At 44.3% G+C, this 26,625-nt stretch overlaps 1 protein-coding gene across 2 annotated transcripts in view; it reads left to right on the top strand.

Annotated features, from left to right (window-relative positions):
- The window catches only part of AOAH (acyloxyacyl hydrolase), a 240,538-nt gene that overhangs the window by 190,792 nt on the left and 23,121 nt on the right, over window positions 1-26,625 (top strand). For both annotated transcript variants that reach the window (XM_004385300.2, XM_023739575.1), the window contains 6 exons: window positions 4,153-4,189; window positions 4,936-5,010; window positions 12,538-12,710; window positions 23,676-23,734; window positions 23,826-23,885; window positions 25,775-25,871. In XM_004385300.2, the coding sequence (XP_004385357.1) occupies window positions 4,153-4,189; window positions 4,936-5,010; window positions 12,538-12,710; window positions 23,676-23,734; window positions 23,826-23,885; window positions 25,775-25,871 (501 nt within the window). The remainder of the gene's footprint in view (window positions 1-4,152; window positions 4,190-4,935; window positions 5,011-12,537; window positions 12,711-23,675; window positions 23,735-23,825; window positions 23,886-25,774; window positions 25,872-26,625) is intronic.

Below are 26,625 nucleotides of genomic sequence, written 5' to 3' on the forward strand. Positions count from 1 at the left end.
TTCTAAATATAAGATACTTACCCACAAACGGTTACGACTACTCTGGCTTCCCTTTATGTTGGGTCTTGTTTCTGTGTTCTTTTCCTTAAAAAGGATCCCCAAAGTTATATAAGCTTCAACACTTACAAAGCCTGGATCTGCCCTTGTCATATACAGACAGTTATAACAAATATGACAGACTAGAGATTTGTTTCTCAACCATGTATAAAAAACATCAGGTATTTTATTGGGAATTAATTAACAAGGTTTTATCTTAGGCCTTCAGGAAAAGAAACACCCACTTTTCTTTCAAGCTTAATGTCCCTTCTTCAGGGCTTCTTTGAGTCCCTAAGACTTGATGTTTACTAATACCTACAAGCTTCATGAGAACAGGGACCATCCATGCCTTTTCTATTTACTAATGTGCCCCAGCACCTATTACAACACCTGCACATAGTAGGTGCTCAATAAATGCCTCCGAATTAATTCATTGCTTAGTTTATGAACGTGTATTATACTTCTATATTTTTAAAACCCATGTTTTTCCATAAAGAGTTTGAGACTGAGTGCCTACTAAGGGCCAGGCACCGAAAGTTAGAAGCTCATTTAGAAGAAAATTAAGATTGTCTTATCAATTGATTTGCGTACACAGAATATTAAGTGCTTGTTACTGTGATTAACACTGAGTCAGCAGTGGAAATGTAAGCTGAAACTCATTTCCTGGAGAAAAAACAATGCTGAAATTATGTGAAGCCCTTCTTCTCTTCTTGCAATACACTACACCTTATTTACAAGGGACTGGACCAGCCAGAGTTAAGACTTTGATGACTAGTATGGGCCCTCTTCTTCCCATAACTAAGGACAGGCAGATTCTCCAATGGACCACTTTGAAAAATATTTAAATAAAATGTTCCTCCTCCAAGGTCAGACCTTTTCTATTTCTCTGAACTATGACTATAGAGACCAGAGTATGGACCTCTTAAGGGTAGTGCCAGTTCTTTAAATGTTTGCCTTATTTTGCCACATCCCATGGTGTAGGAGCCATTTTTCTTTCCTGCTCCCATCTTCCGGTTCCAACTGCTTCCCTAAGGATTTTCTGTAATGTAGCAGGAGTAGCAGAATCAGCAGCTGGGGAGAGGTCTAGTTACAGGAGAAGAAAGACAATAGAGTTCAAAGGACAGGGACAGAGAATGTCGATGAGACTGGCAAAGGAGAGCAAAACAAAAGGAAAGGGAAGTAAGAATAGCAAGTGATGAGAATTACATAAACTACTTACATAATCTCATAAACCAGGTATTTCTAAAAGGAAATGTTGATAGTGGAAGGTGCAACTACTTTGGAACAAAGAGCATTGTGCGGTCGTATTATGAATACCCACCAGAAAAAGTAGACACTTGGGGAGAGAAGGGCAGGCAATTCCTCTGTCCTTCGGTGGCTCTTTGTGATTGTTTTTTGTTTTTGTTCTTTAATCAACCACAACTAGCTGCCATTGGCCGCCATCCTTGTCCACTGAGCAGTAAAGGAATGCAGGTGCTGTGAGATGGGCTGGGGACTGCCAATGTGGCATGCCAGGACAGGTTTTCATTTTCCTTTCTTCAAGCTCTGTGGGTGCACCGTACCTCAAATTCCCAGCTGCACTCTGGATAATGAGAAAAATTATTGGTCTGACCTGGTCGTTTAATTTTTTTCCCCACTCATAGCGTGAGCTTTCGTTAGCTTTCATTTATCATTAAGATAAAAATCAAAGAGTGAGAATGAAACACCTCTTGATTTATTATCTGACTGAAAATGGGAACTGGAGAGTTGTAGGGCTGGATGAAGGCAGGGCCAGCCGATGAGTGAGCCACTGCAGGAGACCACTGTCAGCGTGCAGCAACTGGGCTCTTTCTCATCCCTCTTGAAGACAATAAGGAGCAATATAGCATCCAGAAATATTTTGAATCTCCACATTCTGGCCTCATTGATGTAAAATATGACACCTTCCACAAGTAAAGATAACAGGTTTCAAACCACATTGAGTTTTTCTCTTTTCAAGCATTAGGGTTGGATTTGCACTAGTCCTTTCAAAACCACTTCCCAGGTCTCAATTATGTGGCTGCCCCCATAGACTCTACTCTAGTAATCCACTGCTATTTGTCAGGCACATGTAGGTGTTCAACAAATGAATGGAACGGGTGCATGCATGCATGGTGAAATGGTAGGTGCCTGCATGCATGGTGAATGGTGGGTGCCTGCATGGTGGAATGGTGGGTGCCTGCATGGTGAAATGATGGGTGTATGCGTGGTGAAATGGTGGTGCGTGCGTGGTGAAATGGTGGTGCATGCATGGTGAAATAGCAGATGCATGCCTGGTGAAATGGTAGGTGCCTGCATGCATGGTGAATGGTGGTGCTTGCATGGTGAAATGGTGGTGCATGCATGGTGAAATGGTGAATGAATGTGTGCATTGTGAAATGGACTGGCTGGCCTTAATTTGTATGTTTGTGAGCATTTTTAAGAATCCCCTATCTCACTCCAAAAAAGGAATAAAGCAATTTTCATTTGCGTGCTGACACTCCTGAATCAGGCAAGAGAACATCATCGCTGCCCGTACAGCTTATAACGGGTTGTATACGACACAAAAGCAGTCATTGTGTGGTCACACAGCTTCCAGGGAACAGAGGCCAGCACGTCCTTCACAGCCTTACACTGCCCTTTATCCTATGTGGGGCTGTAATGCATATTGGTTCCATCATAAAATGCACCTGCCCCCCAGGCTTCCAAGGCTGGAATTACAGGAGAATCTTCCTATGGAAAGAGAGAGCTGGATGTTATTTCTCCAACTCTTGTCCCCTGAGTTGTACCACCCACCTGAGAATTACTCACTTTTTATTATCAGATATGCACCCAAGGGACAAAAGAACAATAAGCCTATTTGGGTACACTCATTTAGACCCTCAGCCAGGAGCAGCATGGCACAGGGAGCCAGAGCTCAGCATTGCAGATGGAAGGAATTGGGTTTGAATTGCAGTTCTCCAGATTATGAGTTGTGTGGACTTGAGCAAATCATTTAACTGAGTGATTCTCAGTTTCCTCATCTATAAAATGCGAAGACTACAGTGCTTACTTCACAGTTTTGGTAAGGCTTAATAAATTAATAATATAAGTGCTTAACGGCGTACCTAGCATAAAATAAGTATTTAATAAATATCACTTTCTTAAAAGAGATACACTAGAAATAGTAACGGGTTGGGGGAAGGGTGGTCATGCGTATCATTACAGGAGTTGAGATAGACCAAATCTGCAAGCTGAACTTGTACTGATCAGCCAGCCTGGAGGAAGCTCAGGAATGAACAGAAATACCAACAGGTGATTAGATGAGGCTCTCTAGGGAGACTGGAATCCCTGGGTGGGGCAAACCGTTAAAGTGCTCAAAACCCGTTGCCATCAAGTTGATTCTGACTCATAGCAACCCTATAAGATAGAGTAAAACTGCCCCACAGGATTTCCAAGGAGTGACTGGCAGATTCAAACTGCTGACCTTTTGATTAGCAGCCAAGCTCTTAACCACTGTGCCACCAGGGCTCCTACAATGCTCAGCTACTAACCAAAAGGTTGGAGGTTCAAGTCCACTCAGAAGCACCTCAAAAGAAAGGTCTGGCAATCTGCTTCTGAAAAATCAGCCATTGGAAACTCTATGGAGCACAAATCTACTCTGACACACATAGGGTAGCCATGAGTCTGAATCGACCTGACGGCAACTGGTTGGTTGGTAGGGAGACTAGGAGCTCTCAAAGAATCCTTTTTTTCTGCTCCTCTGATCCTTCAACTCCTTCCCTAATATCTTGGGTAAAGTTTCTCTCTTTGGTGATATGTATATTCTACCTTTTTCTCACACCTACGGGAAGGTTTAGTAACTTATGTTTTGAAAATATCTTGAGATCCCTGAATCCAAAGAATTATTGGTCGTGTTAATATAGTGTTAAGTAAATAGAAAACCCAGCAAGGAGAGGTCCATGGTGAAAGACTACAGAAATTCACTGGAAGCAAATTATTCCCATCAAGGGATGGTCTGGACGACTTCTGACTGTACAATAATGCTGCTTTCATGATTTTAGCCAATCAGACTCTCATGTTGATAGTGTTGAATTGAACTCGCTAACTTCAATTATTTTCTCAATTTTAATTATTCAGGTGCATCTTCCCAGAACCTGGAGAAATTTATAGAAAGGTAAGCATTTGGAAGATGGATATAAGAAGTCGTTTTAAATTTCGTTTTTGTTTTGAAAAATAAATGGAAACTTTCTACTGTTATCCCACAATCACTTTCAGTGAACATCAATTGCTTATTAGTCACTATCCAAACACTGGGATGCCACTTCTTGGGCCAGTGAGTCTGGGAAGTTATTAATTTGCATATGTCCTTTAAAAAGGATCGTACAAAATAGATAAAACTTAGGTCTGACAGAAGTTAAGTAAAAAAAGGCAAAAGACAGCATGTCATATTCCTGTTTTACAAGCAAGAAAAACAATCTTGTGCTCATTTTGGGCTTAAAATTCAGAAGTGAGACCCTGGGTTCCCAAAGTGGTGACTTTGCCTCTTCAGAGTCGACTGCAGGCCCGTCGCTGTCAGGATGTCCTGCAAATCTGGACCCAATAACCCAGGTAACTCGCATGTCCTGATTGATGTCAAATGCTGTGAAAGATGCTAAGAAGATGACAGATTGTCTGTCTTCCAGGGGCTTCAATCCACTCTTCAATTCTATGCATTTATATGGCCTTTCCCTAATGAGTAAGTGCTTAAAGACTGCAGAGAAGAAGGGGAAAATGGGAATGGTGATTGATTATCACCAGTAATAGTAAAAATACCAAACGTTTACCATGAGGGTGGTAAATGTTGTGGAACCAGCCTGCAATGCTGGTTACAAAGCTAGTTTCCAAGTGTTCAGCATTTAAATCTCACCTTTGGCTTTGCAGTTTGTCTAGGAACCAACTGTTGGACTACCCAGCCATTGTCATATATGCCATGATTGGAAATGATGTCTGCAATGGGTGAGTTAATGGAGAAAGATTTTGAATTCTTCGACTCTGGGTTTCCCCACTCTTCCCTACACTACTCCACACCAACTCCACTCCATTGTAGTCGCCTGCTATTGAATTAATTTTTTCTGTGTTAGAAGCAAGCCCTAGACACGTATGACATCAACAGAACAAACCTGTGAAGCTTCTTGAAACTATCTGATCCATCAGTCCACAACTCGGTTGTCACAACAAATGGATGCCATGATCAGTTATGAGTTGTATCACAAGAAATATGTTACTACTAACCAAGACTCCAAGATTGAGGATCATGAAATTTTAAATAAAGAAGGCAGAATCATGATTATCCCCAAAGAATACCTTCCTTATTCATATTCTGATATGCTTCCTTGTGTGGTAGAGACAACATAGACTTAACAGCATTTGCAAGAAATTGTACATAACTCAAAGCCAACCTGATTTGTTCCCATGGCCCATAGTAAGAAAGTAGTTTCATTAAACTGCTAATATTGGTAGTGATTTCAAAATGTTGAATGCTTTAGTTCCCCACAATATTTTGGGAGGTGTCTCAAAATCTGTCTATACCCCTAAGAATATGCTACACATGTGAATACCATCTGTCCTGTGATCATGGACAAAGAAAAAAGTTGAGAACTGCTGATCTAGAATAACTTCCTATTAGCCACATACCCGCCATTTTGCAAGAGAGAAAAGTAAGGCCCAGGGAGGGTCCATGACTTGCCCAAAGCAGACTGATTGATTAATGTCAGAGGTGGACTCGAACCCACGTGGTTGTAGAATTTGGGCCATCCTGCTCACTGCCCCACCCTTCATTTTCCCATACTTCACTCACCAATTTTTCCAAACCTGTGCTCAAAATAAAGTTCAATATTATTAGAGGATGCTTGCTCCCACAGATAACGCTATGAGAGCCCTAGAATGCCTATGGTGAGGGAGGCATAGACATAATCAGTGAAGTGAGTTTGAAGGAGGAGATACCAGAGATGCTGATGTGCCAGACACTTGGTTGGAGCCTATTAGGTTGGTTTGCCACTCTCCCTAGAACCCCAAGTACACCAAGGCTACATGCTGGTGAACCAGGTCCCTACCACTGTGACAAACTACCAGGACTCTCCAGTAAATTGCAAACAGTCCCTAAGACCTGCCATGAGACAAGAGCCATGTCACTCTCTGTATCGGTTCATGCCCACAGCAGCCCTGAAAGATGACTATGATTGTCCCCATTTTACAGATGAGGAAAGTGAGGTTTGGCAAGGTTATAAAACTGGTTTGTGCAGCTATTGAGTAGCAGAGCTGAGAGCCAAACTAGAGTCTCTAAGTTCAGTGTTTTTCTATAACCTACACTTGCCTTATTTGCTTTATTTAATTCATTCACTTTTTTAAAATATGTACTGATCACCTGCTATGTGCCAAGCACTGTGCCAGATTTTGGGATACAATGGCAAAGAAGCCACAGTCCCCGACCTCAAGGAGCTTATGGAAGGAGAAGCATTGAGCTGCAGTCCCCTTACCCCCATCACAAAACAGAACAAACCTGTGATCAGACCAGCTAGTGCCCTTCCAGCCCCAGATCAAACCAGAGGGGGACAGACAGCAAAGTGAATATACTGAGTAAAGAACACCTGCAGAAAGAGACTCACTCCAAAAGCCAAAATCCCTGAAACTGCAGTTTTCCAGGAGAAATGACTTATCCAGAGGCCCCTGCAGCCCAGTTCTGCATTTCCTTTTCCAAAGAGCCAAAGGGCAGCAGGCATCAGCCGGTGCCCCCTACCAGCCTCTCCCTGCGCTGGGGATCTGGGCACAGAAGCAGCACACATTTGGGTGAAAGAACAGAGCTGGCAGTGTGGGATGTCCCCTCAGTGCCCACTTTGTGGCATCCTATGGAGGGGTTAGAAAAATAAAGACAGATGGCAGCTACACCTCCCCATCTGCCAGAACGCCAAGGTGGAGGAGATGTCCTAAAATGAACAAAGTGAGCTCATAGAAAGCTGGAGCCAGCACGGAGTTGCATAAGAAGTCCGTCCTGGAACAAGTTTTGTGATATCTGCTTGACTTTTTTTCTTCTCTTTTCTTTTTTATGATGACGCTCGCTCTGACTGAAGTAATGCAGCTCCATGCTTCTTTCTCAGTTCTCTAAACTCATGTAGATTCTCAATAATTACATATTAAATGAATGAAGGCAGGATTGGAAGATAGCTTTTAGCATCAGAAATTCAAGAAAGACTGTGATATAGAAGAACCTAGCTTCCTTGTTGTAACTCCACTCTATTCAGCCTAAGCTAAACCAGCTTCCTTCGGACTTTGCCCATCACTGTCCTCAAAAGTGATATAATGTGAGTGATATCGAAGGAGAAAAATTCCTGGAGACAGGACAACTGTGAGCTACAGCAGTAGAACCTTCGGGTAGCAGGGGCAGTGGTGGGAAGTGGGGGTGGTCTTAAACCATCAAATCACAAGGGCTACATAAGGGTAATGACAATCCCTCCCCAACAACCCAACAAGTAATTGCTGAAAGTGTGATAGATTTATAAAAATATCTAACATCAGCCACATAAATTGACATAGCTCCATTTGTTTTACAGTGGGCATAGGAATTGTACATTTTTCATCTAATGGGGAGAGCCAGGATCATCCAGGGTATCTTCCCCCAACCCTTGATTTTCTGCAATGCCAATGGTTCAGATGGCACCCAGGGCAAGCAAATTAGTGCTGCATTAACAGGAAGCTTGCAAAGGTGTGGGCAGGTCACAGACCCCAAGGAGCTCAGGCTGCTGAGGAAGTGTCCATCCAAATGACAGAAAACTAGCAGGGAAGAGAATGGACGGACTCCTGCTGCTCAGAGGAATCTCCCTCCAGCTTCCTCATTCAGAGGCGTGGGTGGCAAAGGGAATGATAAGGAATTTCCCAACACCCTTCACCCCATATGTTCCTGACCACCCCCACTTTGAGGGGACCCAGTATCTATACACACAGGGTAGTGTGGACCCAGTAAGCCCCACCCCTTCCCATTCTGTGTAAAGATAGCTCTCTGAGGGGGTTGAATGGGAGGCAAACAATATGGTTCCAACCGGCCAGCATGTCTATCATCTGGATATTTCTAGAAAATGAATGCCAGCTGTGAGTGGAGCACTAAACAAAGATAATCCTCCATGTGTGAGCTCTGGTTCTGGGGAACAGGCTTTCAGCAGAAGCCGTCTGCCTTCTTCCTTGAGAGGGGGGAAATCTGTCTGGCATCTGACAGGTGAAATCTGGCCTGCCAGGGTAATGAAATGATCGTGGCCAGCCCTGCACCCAAGTAATGAGGCTTATCTTGCATGATCAGGCACAATTCATTAGGACAGGGACAGGCTTCTGAGCCACCCCAAGGGGTGAGGCTGCTTCTGTGTTCGGAGCCTGGCCATGTGCTCCTCACGTGTGTGGAAGTGAATTGGTGGCACTGACTTCTCTCTCATTATTTTCCTGATGTAACCATCATAGCCCCAGGCTGGTTTCCAAATTTTCTTCTCCATAGTCCAGCACTCCCAGCCCCTCACCTCTCTATCTGCAAGACTGGTGTGAACTCTCCAGTGTGTGAAGAGGGGTACCAGGGTACTGGGGTGGACAGGCAAACCCAAGATGGTGGGGCAGACCTGACAATGGGTTCCAGAACACCTGGATGGTAAAGGGCTCAACCACTTTCAGCTCAGTCCATTCAGCTTTTGACTGACATCAGACAAGTCCTAGGAGATATTTCCCAAACCACTGGGGTCTTTTGACACTGTTTCCCAAAATGCTGGTACTACTGTTGTTGTAAGGTGCCGTGAATTGGCCCCAATTCATGGCGACCCAATGCCCAATGGGATCAGACCGTTCTGATCCACAGGGTTTTCGTACAGGTTATCACTGGCTGATTTTCAGAAGTAGATCTCCAGACTTTTTTTCCTAGTCTTTCTTAGTCTGGAAGCTCCACTGAAACCCGTTCAGCATCACAGCAACACACAAGCAAGCCTTCACAGTCAGGCAGGTGAGGTGTATTGGCCAGGAAACAAACCCAGGTCTCCCACATAGAAGGCACAAATTCTACCACTGAGTCACCACTGCCTTTGGTGGTACCAGAATTCTCCCAAAAATTGCCAAAGGAAAAGGGTGCACAGATCTAGAGGGTAGTGAGAATTTTTCAGGGACAGAAGCCAGAAAACATCTTCCATGGGACCCAGAAGAGAAACACCCACCACCTGCCACTTAGACCCTTCTCACCCTTGCCTGAACTACCAATTGGTTTTGTTATTACATAAAAGGAAACAACTGACAATGCTCATGGGGAAAGCAAGTAGCTGTACATGATGGAGCAAAAATGACTGGAGAGTGTTCCGTTAGCAACACTAACCCTTCCATTTTGACTTCACTTGGTAATAAGCCATTTTGATTGTGCTTGCTTAATTTGTGAGGTGCCCTTTCATAAGTACAAATTAGCACAGATCCTTTATGGTGAGAGGTGTGCCTGTAACCAAAATAATAAAAATAACAATGATTAAATAGAGAGTTTGGGAGACTTTGCTCCCTCTTAACTCATCTTGCCTTTCTATTAGCTCAGCATAATTGTTGTGTGCCAGAGTGCTGTTGTATCAGCAGCAAAAAAAATAAGTGAGCGTGCCAAGGCAATAGTTAATAGGCAGTGTGTGCTAGCTCTACCAATGACAGAAGACGGGATATAAACACCCAACTTGCCTTTCACTTCACCCCTGCTATCACACTCTAAACACACAGTAAACATAAGACCCAGTTACTCTGGGCAGGTGCTCCTGGTCTGAATAAATCCACCAGGCAGCTGAGATCCCCTTCACATACAGGGATCCTCCTGTGCATATGCAAATCAAGCCAAAAAATGCCTACCGACCTGAATTACTTATTGTTGCTATAACAGCAATATTACAAGTAGGTGGCTTTAAAGAACAGAAATTTATTTTCTCACCATTCTGGAGGCTAAATGTCCAAATTACGGTATCCCGTGCCTATGCCCTGGGCATTCCTTGGTTCCCCGTCTTGTAGACAATCCTCACATGGCATCTGTCTGTCTTCTGCTGTGTGTATGCGTTTCTGTGTCTAATCAGTTCTTTTTATAACTCAGAAGTGATTAGATTTAAAACCCACCCTACTCCTGTATGATCTAATTAACATAACAGAGAAACTCTATTTCAAACAGGATCACACCCACAGGTGTAGGGGCTAGGATTCCAACACATATTTTGGGGGGACACTAAAATACGGTGTTAATTCATAAAACCACCCTTCTGTGACCAGCAAGTAGGCAACCTATTCTCAAATCCTTACCAGTGCCTTTTATGCAGTTTAAGGGGATTTTTTATTTATAAAGTGGAATAATCATTTTCAAGTTAATGAAAAACATGAATTTAGCATTCAGTTCTGCATGCTGGCGTTTCATGAGAACACTTTTTTTTAAATAGGAAAATTCAAGCAACATATTATGTAGCGTAGAAGCGCTTACATCAACCACTACTGACTAACACCCTACTGCTACCCAGACACACCAGACTTGTTCTGCCTTTTCCTCTGTAATGTGTACATGTTGTTCATCACAGATTGGCTCATGTGACCCTCATGCCCCTGGTCAGCCTGGTCACCTCCTGGATAGTAGCCAATCTGGGAGGTGATTTTATTTCACTGAATTAAATCGTAGGAGAAAAGACAGAAAGCTACAATGTTTTCTGCCCCTCCTGCTAAAGCTTAGGTAGAGTCAACTTTTTTCCCCTTTCTTTAGAAAGGAGAGTAAAATGATTCATTGGTTTCTTAGGACTACTGTCGCAAAGTGCCACAAACTGGGTGACTTAAAACAACAGAAATTTATTGTCTCATAGTTCTGGAAGCTAGAAGCCAGGTGTCGGCAAGGCAATGCTCCCTCTGAAGATTCTAGGGAACATCCTTCTTTCCTCTTCCTAACTTCTGGTGGTTCCCAGAAATCCTTGGAGTTTCTTGGCTTTTGGCACCATAATTCCAATTTCTTCCTCCGTCTTCATGTGGCCTTCTTCCCTGCGTGTGTCTCTCTGTGTCCTTTTTTCTCCTTCTAAGGACACCAATCATTGGATTAAGGGACCACTCCAATTCCATATAATTAATTACATCTGCAAAGACCCTGTTTAGAAGTAGGGTCATATTCAGAGGTTCCAGGTAGACATGAATTTTGAAGAGACACAAGTCAACCCACTAGAGAACCATTACATAAATTTGGAATTTTAAGGGTGAAAAATAGAAAATAAGTCTATAGCATCATTCCATTTTGGCTGACAGTGAAAAGCAATGAGTAACAGGCAATTTAGAGCCTAAAGAGTAGATGAAAACCTTAGAAAATTCTGTATTCTACTCCCAGATTCATGTAGGTTAGTATCCTAACTCAAACTTGGTGCATTTCTGAAAGCGTATACAGAAGTCGACCGTGCAAAGTTGAGTAATAATAGACTTACATGTTAAAGCTAAAAATATTCTGGCACCCCTATTTACACCTTGCCTTTTAAACATAACCTTCAATGATGGATTCCGTATTTCATACATTCTCTACCTTGTTCTTTTCCAGATCAATTGAAAATAAATCAACCAGCTTAAATTCAATCAGTGTCTGATTGAAGCTGAATATTTGCCACTTTCATTCACTTATGGTTTCTGTCTTTATCTCAAATGCTTTGGTTTTAGACGTATGTTTCTTATCACTACTTTCAGCACTTTCTCTTTTGGTTTTTACTAACTTTTATGAAACAAGAAGTGAAAAATATAATTTAAAAATTCGAACATCCTCTAGAGAGTACAAGCACTACTACATAGAGAAAGACAGTGATGCAAAATGCAATTGTTTGTTGGCAGATAATGCTGCAGGGCAATAGCCTGGCATAGTCATCCATCAGGAAATGCATGAAGTACAAAGTCAGCGTAGGAAGGCGGGATAGAATGTGGACACACAATATAAAGTGATTTCTCAGTGAGATTCTGTTTCCCTAGCTGTGATATATATGAAAGATTTTAAAGACCAAGTTGCAGATCTCGAAGTGTAAAATAAACAGCAAGCAATATGAGACTCCTTTGCTTCCATCAGTCAGGATAGGTGAGGTTATGCTGCAGGAACAAACAACCCCTAAAATCTTAGTAGCATAAAGCAACAAAAGTTTACTTCTCACTCATACGGCATGTCCACCAGGCATCAGCATGGGCCTCTGCTCCAGAACTCAGAATGGTGAACCAAAACCAAAACCAGACCCGTTGCCATCGAGTTGATGCCAATTAATGGTGACCCCCTGTGTTACAGAGTAGAACTGCTCCATAGGGTTTTCTTGTACCTGATAGTGGAAGCCAGGAACATTTTGCATACAGCACCAATAACCACCAGGTTGTGTATGTGTGTGTGTGTGTGTGTGTGTGTGTGTGTGTGTGTGTGTGGTGTATGGCATATCTTGTATTTGATGCATCTATCCTTGTAATCTACTAAGATATTTTCTGGGTTTTTTGTTTTTTCTTCCCTCCCCCCACCAACAGGAAGATGGACCCAGTCCCAGGAATGACCACTCCTGAGAAATTGTACTCCAAGGTCATGGAGACTCTGAAGTATCTAAATTCCCACCTGCCTAATGGTAGCCATGTTATTTTCTATGGCTTAGCAGATGGAGCCTTTCTCTGGGATCATTTGCACAACAGATATCATCCTCTCGGTATCAGTTTGAAGCTTCTTTTACCTTTTAACAACATCACTGTCTGTAGAGTTCAGTGTATATAGAGCTTGACATATATATAGTTCAAATCATATAAAAATACATCCAAAATGCTATCCTAGTCCAAGGGTCCTAACTGATAGTCAGAAGCTCCCCCAGGTGCAGTATGTAAAGGTAAGTATCAGAAAGTGGGCAGAGTCAGGGCCAAAGCCAGAAAGGGCAGAAGTACTTAACGAAGAATTAGGACGAATTGAAAGGTAAATTTAAATCAGGAAATCTTTTTACCAAAAGTGAAATCTAGGATGAGCTGATGAAACCCAAACAGGGGGGAGAGAAAGCCTTGAGTCAAAGGGGGGGATTTCTCCAAGCCTCAATGGGAATAAAGGCAGTGCCCCCTGGTGGCCAGTTAGGATTCGCTCCCTGCTTCTACACCCTCTTGTTGAGAGGCCCTTGGCTCTGAAATGCTTTAAAGGTCCCCAGGAATTTCTAATGGCTTCTCTAGCATTCCAGCTGCTTTAAAAACATTGTAAAGGTGGTAGCAGTTCACATTATGGAGGCCTTCCATGCTGATCCTTAAAGCAACCCTCTGAGATAGACGTTTTAATTAATTAATGCCATTTTATAAGTGGCAAAAAGGAGACTCCGAAGTCAAGTAGCTTGCTGCATGTTCCGTTCATGTCCAATTTAACCGTTGGCTCCACCTGGGGACTCCTGAATGGTGCACAGCTCGTTGCATCTACAAGCTGGATGTAGCAGGGCTCTGCTTTCTGTGCTTCAGGGGAAAGTTTCTTTTCAAAAAAATAATTATTAGGTGTCCACTCTCTGCCAGGCACTGTTCTAGGCACGGGGTAAACAGCAGCAGACAAAATAGTCATAAATCCTCACCCACATAAGCCTTATAGTCTAGTGGGAGAAAGACCCCAAAAGTATGTCAGACCGCAGTGTCTCCAGAGCCTTTGTTACCAGGTTTGGTTTGTGAGTGCCTGTCTCTGCTCTCTTCTCCTTCCGAGGTCTTCTCTTTCCTTATGAAAGCCCTCATCCCCATCTGGCTCCTCTTCCCATGGGTTTCCTTGGCTTGCTGTGCAGGTTGGGCAGCTCTTTGCCCCTTGCCCAGAGCCTTTTCAACCAGACTTGCTGAAAGTAAATCAGCCCACGTGTTTGACCCTCTAGTGGCCTGAGTAGGCAGGGGGAACGTGAAGAAGAGAGTCCAGCCACCTAGCCGGGAACTGAGAGGTAGGAAAGCCCTGTAGTTGCCACCTGTGGACTGTGGGGCCCAGGAAAGCAGTGTGCATGGCTGGCATGGGGCACCAGCATCCTGCAGGCACCCTCAAAACCAGCATCTTCCCAGTAGCCTGGTACCCTGGGTCCCTTTGAACTATCTGTCCCCTTCTCTCTCCTGCTATTCTGCACCTCCCAGACAGAGCTTTCTCCTCATCCTCCAGGCTGACCAAAATATGCGTTCTACTGTGAGGCCCTATCCCAGAAGGTGGTTAGTGTTGGTTAGTGTTATGGGAAGAAAATTAAGTAGGGAAGGGGTTAGGGAGTGCTAGCTTCAGTCTTCACTGAGGAATGTCTACCAGGAGAAATCTAGGTACCCTCCCTCAGCCCCTTATTGATGATGGCTCCCGTGCCAGTCAATCATGAAGAAGATGCTGCCCATTCCCTGATGTTGCCATACCCATCTCCAACCCAATAAAAGCCTCCGGAGGCCCAGTTCATTCCTTATAAGAGTCAGGTGAGCAATTCAAAGGAGGAAGACCTGAAACTCAGCGCTCCTTAGGGGGTTTGAGTGGAGAGCAAAATGTCATAATTGAGACCATCAGAGAGTTGTCACTTGTGTATTTAACTTCTTTGTATGTTTTCAATCTCCCGTTGTCCTCTTCCTCCAGTCCCTGTTTAAACCAACCCCCTACCTCCTCCCTCAGTAAATTCCACTCCTCTCCACACGAGAGAAGAGTAGGGAACATTTAATCAGCTCTCAAAGGACTCTCTCTGGTCTCTCCATTACAGGGAAGATGGTGGATACACAAATTCCAGTCTCCCCACCGATGAGATTAAAGTCATTTTTCTCTTGAGTTACTTAACTGTACAATAAATGCCATTTTTATCTAAACAAAACACTGTCTACTCTCACATGAGGAAAGAATATTCCTCCTCTTAACAGAACTTTGACCCTCCTCCTTAGAAATGATAACACCATCGCACAGAGGAAAACTGGACACCTTCCTGGATGGACTTGCACACATAAAGGACTGGGAGTGGGCTGAGAATGTCTCTCTGAGCCATTGGACCTGAAAATTGCAGTTCCCCCAAAAGATTCTTTCAGATTCCTGAACTTCTCCCATGCTAAGAAATGCTTGGAGATAGGAAGTTAGGAGTGGGGAAGGTGTGCTCCCAATTTACTCAGTCACACCAAAGGGGACTTGATCTGGGTTTTCTGATTTCAAATCCCTGTTCTTTTAATGAACTCTAGTTATACTGCCTCCATAAATTCTTTCCCCTTATTACATACTGTGGTTAAATCAAGTGAATATGCCATGCAATTCACTTGATTTAACCACATGTGTAATAATGGGAGTCCCTTAATGGTGCAAATGATTATGCACTCATCTACTAACTGGAAAGTTCGTGGTTCTAGTCCACCCAGAGGTACCTAGGAAGAAAAGCCTGGTGTTCTACTTCCAAATGATCACAGCCTTGAACACCCTATGGAGTACAGTTCTACTTTGAAACACACTGGGTCACCATGAGTCAGAATCTACTCAATGGCAACTGGTTTGTTTTTTGGAGTTTTGTTTTTTTTATGTAATAATGACTCCATTGAAACTTTGGAAGGGAGTCGGTGGGGAGGGCAATTGGGTGACTCACTGTCCACTTTTGTGGATTCTCTATGCCCATGGTTCTCAACAGGGACAACTATGCCCACCCCTCCCAACCCCCCAGTTGTCACAATTAGGGGGAGGTGGTCCTCCTGACATCTAGCGGGTAGAGGCCAGGAATGTTGCTAAACATCCTACACTGCCCCCTCCCCAACCAGAATTATCCAGCCCCAAATTTCAATAGCGGCAAGGTTGGAAACTCTGCTCTGGACCTTGCCCCTTCCTCCTCACGTGGCCCCTTTCTAGCCACTAACCACCTAACCGAAAAAAGTCAGCAGTTCAAATCCACCAGCCCCTCCTTGGAAACCCTGTGGGGCAGTTCTACTCTGTATTGTGTCCCTGAGTCAGAACCAACTCCACAACACCTAACAACAACAGCAACAACCACGCATTAGCATTTCACAGCACAAGAGAAGAGGGAAAAGGTAGAATGAGTTTGCTCTTTATGAACAGCCCTAGTTTGGGGTGGGGAGGTGCAATTACGAAAAAAGTTGGAACCGTCTAAATTTTATTTAATGTTTTTAAGTTATTATTCATATCCTAAATTATCCCTGCTGCCTGGTTGCCATGGGAAGTAAATTATAAATTCCTCAGTGAGGCATCAGGGTCCTTCCTAAACAGACTGGTGGCATCTCATAACTCACATAGGTGAGAGGCTTGGAGAGAGGGCACATTTTCTCTTCACCTGCTCCCACTCCAAACCCAATCGTTGGGTCTTCCTTCCCACCAAAACCAGTGACCGATTCATTGAAAGGTCCTGCCTCTCAGGTGTGTCTGCATGTAGCAGGAGTCTGTTTTGTGGTGGTTCCCAGTTCTAACTATACATAAGACTTGTCAGGAGACCTTCTTAAAATATGAATGTCAAAGCTTCACTGCCCCCCTCGTCCCTACAGATTCTGATATAATTGATCTGAAGTGGGGCCGGGGCAAAAATATTTTTTGTGTAAGCTCCTCAGGTGATTCTCCTGTGCAGCCAGGGTTGATAATCACTGGTTCAAAGGGACTCAGCTCTAAGGAGCATAGTTTCAGGCATGAACCAGCAGGAAAGCAAGGTTAATGCTGGAACAGCCCCCGGGGCACTGGCTCTTGACTACTAACAAGGTTGGCGGTTTGAACCCACCCAGTGGCCACAGAAGAAAGGTCTGGCAATCTGCTTCTATAAAGATACAGTCAAGAAAACCCTATGAGGCAGCTCTACTCCATAACACACAGAGTTGCATGAGTTAGAAGGGACTCAACAACAAAGGGTTTTTTTGTTGTTGTTTTTGCCTATGTTAGGGAGTTGTTGTTAGATGCCATCGAGTTGATTTTTCACTAAAGCAAACCCATGTGTCAGAGTATAACTGCCCCATAGAGTTTTCTAGGCTGTAAACTTTATGGGAGCAGCTCGCCAGGTCTTTCTCCTGCGGAGCCACTGCGTGGGTTCAAACCACCAACCTTTTGGTTAGCAGCTGAGTACTTAACCGCTGCTTCATAATGTAGTTGTCATCTTATTCAATTGCCAGACACACGAATCTGATTCCTGGGACACTATGCTAAGGGTTGTGTGAAGCAAAAGTGGTTAGTTATTAACGTTTGCAGTCTGTTGCCTTTTCTCCCCAGAGTAAGGCAGGCAGGAACTCCACCTGAGAAATGATTAAATGCCACAGCATTTCACTGTCAGGATAATAAATGCCAGAACAAGAATGGGCTCCTGGTTCACTCCTGCCAGGGAGGAAGGAGTGTAGCCCTCCTAGCATCTCTCCACTTCAGCCAGGTTTGTGACTCACTAACCAGTCTGTGACCAGCTCCCAAGGACTGTGAAACCCCACAATCTCTACCAACCAAACCAAACCGAACCTGTTGCCATCAAGTCAATTTCAATTCACAGCTACCCTGTAGGCCAGAGTAGAGCTACTCCATAGGGTTTCCAAGGAGCAGCTGGTGGATTTGAACTGCTGACCTTTTGGTTAGCAGCCACAGCTCTTAACCACTCCACCACCAGCGCTCTGCAATCTCTACCAGTAACTAAAATTTCTGATGAGAGTTTATTTTCTTTGTAAGGAATTACCAGGTGGTAAGTCTTATATGGGAGCCCTGGTGGCACAGTGGTTAAGATTCGGCTGCTAACCAAAAGGTCACTGTTCAAACCTACCAGCCGCTCTGTGGGAGAAAGATGTGGCAGTCTGCTTCTGTAAAGATTTACAGCCTTGGGAACCATATGGGGCAGTTCTACTCTATGCTATCAGGTTGCTATGAGTCTTAATTCTACTCTACAGCAGTGGGTTGTTTTTTTTTGGAAGTTTCATACATTAGGATTCTACTTACGAAGATTTTCTGGAAAAAGTCAAGCTTGACTAGTCATGAGTCCTCTCAGGCACAGTCAATAAAAAAATGCAATCATTCCATAAATATGTCTGAGGTACCCATTATGTGGGTTGGAAGGAAAGAGGATACTAAGATGGATCCTTGTCCTCAAATGAGAGAAAAGACAACGCCACTGGGAAGAAATACCACATAGATCCTGTCAGTGAGACTAGCGAGTAACAACGACAACAGTACAAGCTGTAGGCATTCTGGGCGCTGTCAGAGGGTCCGGCGATAGCCAGGCTAGCCTCAAAGAAGCCCACAAGAAGCTCTTTCTTTTGGGTCCTCTGCCAAAAAAAACAAAACCTTAATTTTAAGTGTCTTGAAATACCTTGTAACTTATATTTTATTACTGGCTCTCCCCCAGTCTGAATTAATGCATTTTATTAAGGTTTAATACAATCAGATGGTAGTTCATGGAGGTGTGACTGATCTTTGTTGGTACTAAGCTTTTAGAGTGCCAAGCATTAAATAAATACCAAAAAGCCTGCCGTAAAGAACTTACAAATTACTGAGACAGAAGCCGCTGCTACAGGCAGCTAGGGTAGAGCATGTCTTTTAATCTTCAGGAGGAGCATATTACGCCCATGGGGTCAGCCTCTGGCTCTCCCTGTGCACGCACGCGCACAGAAACACAGCCTTTCTACCCTCCGGTTACATAGTTCCTCAGCCCCTGCTAACTTCTGGACACTGTGGGACAGTCCTTCTGCTCTACCCCTTGGAAGTTAGTGACCAGCTTTCTTAACTCGACTGGCCTGATCATATATTACACGTAGCTAGGATCACTCTTTCTACCAGGCTCCTCAATATTACAAAATACCATTAAAGTGGCATGAATAAAAGGTAATGCTTACAAAGAAAGAGGGAGTGTCCAACAGGCAAAAAAAATTTCCCTTTTCCCTGTCTTTAAACCATAAACCCATCTCAAGCACTCCCAAGCAGCCTCCCACATGACCGGCCCCAGAGTCAGCAGCTCTCCAGCAGGCAGAAATACCAGAGAAAAGGGAAAGCAGCTCATTACACCTTTCCGGTTATCTCCAACTACACTAACATGCCCTTATCTTGTTCAGCAGGCCAAGCTATTCACACTAAGGATGTTCCCTTTAACTACCCGGTCCAATTGGACCCGGTGCCAGAACAGCACGGGGTGAGAGCAGGAAGAGAGGGGAAATGGAGAAGGGTGGGGAGAGGAGGCAGAAGGAGGACGTAGCTCATGATCTCACCCTAAGGTGTACTGGGCCTTTGGCTGTAGGACAGCAGGAAGAGGGGAGTGAGGACAGAGTGAGGCTATGGCTGGACTTCACCCCTGTATTAATTCTAGAGCTGCTGTAAGTACCACAAACTGGGTAGCTTAAAACACAGAAATTCTCTCACAGTTCTAGCTGCTGGAAGTCCGAAACAAGGTGTTGACAGGGCCATGCTCTCTCTGAAGGCTCTAGGGGAAGATCCTTCCTTCTGTGTTCCAGCTTCTGGTGGTGGTTGTTGTTAGGTGCCATTGAGTCAGTTCTGACTCATAGCCACCCCATCTACAACAGAACGAATCACTGCCCGGTTCTGCACCATCCTCACAATTGTTGTTATGTTTGAGCCCATTGTTGCAGCCACTGTGTCAATCCATCTCGTTGAGGGTCTTCCTCTTTTTCACTGACCCTCTACTTTACCAAGCATGATGTCCTTCTCCAGGGACTAGTCCCTCCTAATAACATATCCAGAGTGCGTGAGACAAAGCCTTCCCATCCTCACCTCTAAGGAGCATTCTGGCTGTACTTCTTCCAAGGCAGATTAGTTCATTCTTCTGGCAGTCCATGGTGTATTCAATATTCTTCTCCAACATCATAATTCAAAGGCATCAATTCTTCTTCGGTCTTCCTTACTCATTGTCCAGCCTTTGCACGTATATGAGGCAATTGAAAACACCATGGCTTGGGTCAGGCGCACCTTAGTCCTCAAACTGACATCTTTGCTTTTTAACACTTTAAAGAGGTCTTTTGCAGCAGATTTGCCCGTTGCAGTATGCCTTTTGATTTCCTGACTGCTGCTTCCATGGGCATTGATTGTGGATCCAAGTAAAATGAAATCCTTGACAACTTCAATCTTTTCTCCATTTATCATGATGTTGCTTATTGGTCCAGTTGTGAGGATTTTTCTTTTCTTTATGTTGAGGTGTAATCCATACTGAAGGCTGTGGTCTTTGATCTTCATCAGTAAGTGCTTCAACTCCTCTTCACTTTACAAAGGCAAGGTTGTGTCGTCTGCAAATCATGGGTTGTTAACGAGTCTTCTTCCAATCCTGATGCTGTGTTCTTCTTCATATAGTCCGGCTTCTCGGATTCCTTGCTCAGCCTACAGATTGAATAAGTATAGTGAAAAAGATACAACCATGACACGCATCTTTCCTGATTTTAAACCACTCAATATCCCCTTGTTCTGTATGAACAAGGTTCCTCATGAGCACAATTAAGTGTCCTGGAATTCCCATTCTTTGCATTGTTATCCATAATTTGTTATGATTCACGCAGTCAAATGCCTCTGCATAGCCAATAAAATAAAGGTAAACATCTTTCTGGTATTCTCTGCTTTCAGCCAAGATCCATCTGACATCAACAATGATATCTCTTGTTCCACGTCTTCTTCTGAATCAGGTCTGAATCTCTGGCATTTCCCTGCCGATGTAATGCTGCAACAACTTCTACCAGTTTCTGGTAGCCCCAGGCATTCCTTAGCTTTAGGCAGCATCTCTCCAATCTCGGCCTCTGTCTTCACGTGGCCATCTTCCTTCTGTGTGCGTTTGTCTCTCTGTCTCATCTTCCCTTTTATAAGACGATTGGATTAGAACCCACCCTACTCCAATATAACCTCGTATTAACTGATAACATCTTTAAAGGCCTATTTCCAAACAGGGTTACATTCACAGGTACCACAGGTTAGGACTTCAACATATCTTTTGGGGGGCACAATTGAATCCCTAACAACCTTCAAGGAGGAGCCAGCAGTTGAGTTTGCAGTGTCCAAGTGGTCACACCCATCCCCTGAGGATTAGCCTCAATAGCAAAGCAATCCAGGTGGACAGGAGGGCACACGAATGTCACTCATGGTCAGGCATAAAGTTCTACCTCCCTCCAGGTTGAAGACATCTGCTATTGGGCAGGGTAAAGAGAGAGGGGCTACCCCTGAGGGAGAGAGGGACTGGTCAAGGCCAAACAGGGTGTCAGGGCCACCCCCTTGTCTCTGGCCAGGCTACCTAAGGCTTATTACCAGGCCCCAGTCTCAAGAAAGAAACAAGATGGCAACCCAGCACCAAGGCCAACCAGAAGCTCTGGGCCTGCACTGAGGATGAGAGGAGGGAAGGTTGCCACCTAGTGGTGATCCCACCAGGCACAGTGCTTGAAATTGCACAGTCATTGCAGGCACATCCCATGGGATTGAGGGGCCAGGAGTGCCAGTCTAAGGTTATATCAGGCACTGCAGCCAGGCTGAGCTGAGACAGGCAGGGGCTCACACATGGAGGGGCCAAATGACAAAATGCCAAAAAAACAGGAAAAGCCACCTCAATGGGTGGAAAGGAGGGAAAGATGGGGGCTCAGTGCCCCAAGCTCATTCCACAGCCAGGACAGAAGCCTGTGGCTTGGGAAGCCTGTGCAGAGCAGAGTAGACCCTGGGGTGTCACTGTGACTTTAATGGCAGTAATAAGCCTGTGGTTCCTGACTGGGGCGTCACTCACCCACACAGAGAGATAATATATTTTTCCTCTATGACAAGAAAATTGAAGCTATCTTTCAGTCTAACTCATCTGAGATATAAGTGAAAAATAAGACTATGTTCCATCACCTTCAATCTTTCTCTTCGCTCTGAGATAGCTCCTATTATTTCCCCTTATTTTTGTGAGCATGTTTTAAGTGTTAATGGATACAGCATCAGTCCCTCACTCCTGAGATTTGGGGAGCCTCTATTTTGTGTCTCCAGCCACAGCATGCAAGCTGAATTGCCTCTGCGGGTAGGTGTGCTGGAGGAGGGCAGAGAGGCAGAAGGCGTCATTGTGCCTGCCCAGCCACGAGAGAGAAGCAATGATCCCACAAATTCTGAGTCTATAATCGACGTTTGGAAAAGCTCTGGCTGAACCCACATGTGGGGCCAATCACCTTTATTCTGGTTGTTGTTGTTAGTCCCTTTGAGTCAATTCCAACTCGTGGCAACCCCATGTGTTACCGGGTAGAACTGCTCCATAGGGTTCTCTTGGCTGTCATCTTAATGGAAGCAGATTGCCAGGCCTTTTCGTGGTACCACTGAGTGAGTTCAAACCACCAAACTTCAGGTTAGCAGTCGAGCACAAACCATTTATGCCACCTAGGGACCTTGCTATAAATCGGAATCAACTCGACGGCAACGGGAGGGACTTTCCTTTGTTCTTATGTACCTTTTTAACCTCCACCCAAAAATAAGTGTATGGACATATCTGCTAATGAGACCACAAATAAGATATCCACTGGGCAACACTCCATCCAGGGCCATGTTGCTGTGGTTGTTCGCTGCCACCGAGTCAACCTCTAACACGTGGTGACGCCACACACAACAGAATGAAATGCTGCCCAGACCTGCACCATTCCCATGATTGGTTGGGGATCAGATCGCTGTGATCCATAGGGTTTTCATGGGCTGATTTTTTGAAGTAGATTTCTAGGCCTTTCTTCCTAGTCCACTCATCTGGAAGCTTTCCTGAAACCTGTTCAGCATCACAGCAACATGCAAGCCTCCACTGACAGATGGGTGGTGGCTGCACATGAGGTGCATTTGCTGGGAACCGAACCCAGGTCTCCTGCACGGAAGGTGAGAATTCTACCACTGAACCACCATCTCATCCAGTGCCATGAAGTGATACAGAATGTGCTGGCCACCCCCATTCTGAGTGCCACCCAGGCATTTCTCAGAGGCAAAACTAGCAACAGGAAAAAGTCTCAGAAGACAACTTCAGTCCATCAAGCCATAGGCGCCGTATGGTCAGAATGTCCTGCCAGGTCGTCAGGGTAGGATAATTAGGGCAGATCAGAGTATTCCATAAACTTGGAAAGGAGGATTTGGTCAATGACCACCTGGAATGCTCTCAGTGCCCCCACAGAAATTTGACATTTCATACATTGCCAGGAGAAACCACTGTTCTTCCAGGTCTTTGTCAGAGGTATTCTGGTCAGTAAAAAGTAAATTAAAAAAAAAGTTGTCATCGAGTCTATTCTGACTCATGGTGATCCCATTAGTGTCAGAGGGCAACTGTGCTTCATAGGGTTTTCAGTGGCTGATTTTTCTGAAGTAGATCACCAGACCTTTCTTCTGAGGCACTTCTGGGTGGACTTAAACCTCCCACCTTTCAGGTAGCAGCTGAGCTTATTGACTGTTTGCATTACCCAGGGTCACCTCTTCTGGCCCATACTCCTCTCCCTTTTCCCTGGCGTCCAGATGCAGTCAGGTTCCTCTGGCCCCACCTTGGTCCACGCCAAGAGCTCTAGATGGGGGTGAACTCCTTAGAGCCTGTCCGTAACTCTGGGTCTGAATCCCTAGGGGTCTCGGCAAGAAGGAAAGCACACGAAGCTGAGCACCCAGGCATTTGTCATGAGCAGCACAGAATGAACAATCAGTGCACATCCTGGCAATGACACTTTCTGCAGATGAGACGGAGTCACCCACGCACGTTTCTAATTGGTTGCTAGAGCTGAGTGAACACAACATCTCAGACCTTTCTGTTTTCCAGGCCAGCTAAATAAAGACGTGACCTATGCACAGCTCTACTCCTTCCTGAGCTGCCTCCAGGTGAGCTTACATCCTGATTTCTCCCAAGTTGCCCCTTCCTGTTGCTCGTCACAGTTCCTCTTTAATCAGAACGGTGTTTTCCTGCTCTCAGCTCAGCCCCTGCCAAGGCTGGATGTCTGCCAACAAGACGCTCCGGGCTCTCACTTCAGAGGTATGACCATCACAGGCCTCGTGATACCATCTTTGATCACTCTTGACTTGTGTTCACTGTGGTGTTCACACTGAACTCTGGCAGGGCTACCGTTTCTGAGCTAGTGAAGAACAAAATCAAAATGCCGGGGTGATGAGGGGCTGAGAGAACATGTGCCCTCTCTCTTTCCCTCTGCCTCTCTCTGGGTCTGTCTGTCACTCTTTCTCTCTCTGTGTGCTTCTCTCTCACACATGCACATGTGTGTACACATACACACACACACGCACCTTTTAAAGTTTGTCCTAGGCGTGTTTGTAGAGGTGGAGAGAACTGAGCAAGGTTAAGCCCTGTGTATGACTGGAGTTCTCTCGAGGCAAGCGAAGACCAGACGGTCCAGAACTTTCCTGTCTTCTCTGAGGGAATACACTATTCAAGCAAAATGTTCTCCTTTCACCTGTGGTGACCTATCTCTTTGTAAAATATTCATTGACGTATCTTTCTAATTACCAAAAAAACACGCCACTTGCCATGGAGTCAGAATAGAACTGCCCTCCATAAGGTTTTCAATGGCTGATTTTTCAGAAGTAGGTCACCAGGCCTTTCTTCCAAGGCACCTCTGGGTGGACTCAAACCACCAGCCTTTCAGTTAGTAGCTGAACGCGTTAACTTTTTGTACCACCCAAGGACTCCTATCTTTCTAATTACAAAAGAAACGTATTTCAATTAAAAAAAAAAAAAAACCTTGGATTAAAAAAAACAATAATAAAAATCACCCAAAATCCCATCTCCCCAAGTCTTATGTGTGTATGTCCTTCCAATATTACTTTCATAGATATTTTTGTTCTTTGCCTCTATGATATCAATACACACATACCATTTTATGCCTTCCAATGTTAATAAATTGTTCCTCCATGTGATAATTTGTAAGCATTCCATAGCATACAGTATATGAATCCACCATGATTTATTTCATCCCTTGGTGTTGGACATTTAGATTGTTTCCAATTTTTCACTATGATTAATAGCAGTGTGATGAACCTCCTTATGCATGTATCTTTGTGTACATCTCAATTTCCTTAAGACAAATTTCTAGAAGTAAAATTACTGGTCAAAGGATTTACTTGTTTTTAGGGATTGAGTCATATTGCCAAACTGCTCTCCAGAAAGGTTAAACCAATCGACATTCTCATTCACTGCTCCCACACCAAACTGGATCCAGTATCATCATGGTTATTCATCTTTTCTTTGCTAATCTCATGAGTGAAAAGTGGCCTCTTCTTAATATTAATTTGCACTTATTTGTTTTCTAATAAATTTTAACATTTTTCATATGTTCATTGGTCATTTGCCCAAGAATAGAATTTAATGTTCATAGCTACTCTCTGTTGATGGCTTGTTGTTGTGTGCTATCTAGTCAATTTCTACTCATAGCGACCCTACAGGATAGAGTAGAACTGCCTCACAGGTTCCTAGGCTGTAATCTTTACAGGGGAGCCCTGGTAGTACAGTAGTTAAGAGCCTGGCTGCTAACCAAAAGGTCAGCAGTTTAAATCCACCAGCCACTCCTTGGAAACCCTATGGGGTGGTTCTTCTCTGTCTCATAGGGTCGCTTTAAGTTAGAATCAACTCAACAGCAATGAGTTTGGTTTGGTTTTTGGTAATCTTTATAGGAGCAGATCGCCAAGTTTGTTTGTTTTTTTCCCATGGAGCTGCTGGCAGATTCGAATCAACAACCTTTGGGTTAGCAGCCAAGTGCTTAACCATTGCACCACCAGGGCTCCTTGATGATAGCTTAGAGAGAGAGGAGTGGGGTGGGGTGGGGAGGATCAGTTTCTTTGTTATGCCTGAATTGTCTGGCTGAAATCAAAGCCTGGCTTGCATGGAACCCTCTCTGTTTCCCTTGTACCCAGAGAGCAGAACTACTCTCCAGAACACTGAAAACAGTTGCAACCCGCGAGAAATTTACGAACTTCAATCTCTTCTACTTGGATTTTGCCTTCCAAGAAAGTAAGTTGCTTGTTTTAAATATTGACAGAAGACAAATTCAGCAGCTACTTTTTTTGAGCCTACCTGGGCAACACGTTATAAGCCAGCAGGCAATAGATCAGGCCGAGTCATTCCTGCCCATTCTGACACATCAATAGCTCCAAATATGGGGAAAAAAGGTAAGTGTGAAGTTCTTTCTGAGGTGGTGGAGGCTCAGCATCCCCTCCTTATTCTGCCATCATTTTAGGATCACTGAAGCAATAGAGCAAGCAACCAGTTGGAAAGGGCTTTGGGCTGGGAACCAACAGACTAATGGAATCACCTAACCTTTGCTTGCCAGTTCAGCAAATGCCCTACTTACTTTATAGGCTCAAGTGTGACAGGAAGGAGGGATAAGGCAGTGCCTTTCAAAGTGGGCACTGAAAGGGCACTCAGGAACAATGCAGATTCCTGATCCCATGCAAGATGAACCTAATCAAAATCTCTGAGGGGAGAGCTGAGAATCAGTCTGGCAAGGTGGACAACCCATATCCCAGCTTTCTGGGAAGACTATGACCAAATTTCCTTTCTAGCACTCCATCCAAATGCTGAGGTCACTGATGTGTGACCATGCAAAACCAGGCTTGTTTACTGGAGCTACTGATTTATCCTTTATATCTTGGCTCTAAAAAATTATTATTTATGACCTTTAATCCTTCCAGACTCATTTTCATTGCTAAGCACTTTTAATATAAGATGAAAGCCCCCTGTTGATTGACTGCCAGCTGAGATGATG

The sequence above is a fragment of the Trichechus manatus genome, unplaced genomic scaffold, assembly GCF_000243295.1.
Source record: "Trichechus manatus latirostris isolate Lorelei unplaced genomic scaffold, TriManLat1.0 scaffold00137, whole genome shotgun sequence".
NCBI classification, from domain to species: Eukaryota; Metazoa; Chordata; class Mammalia; order Sirenia; family Trichechidae; genus Trichechus; species Trichechus manatus.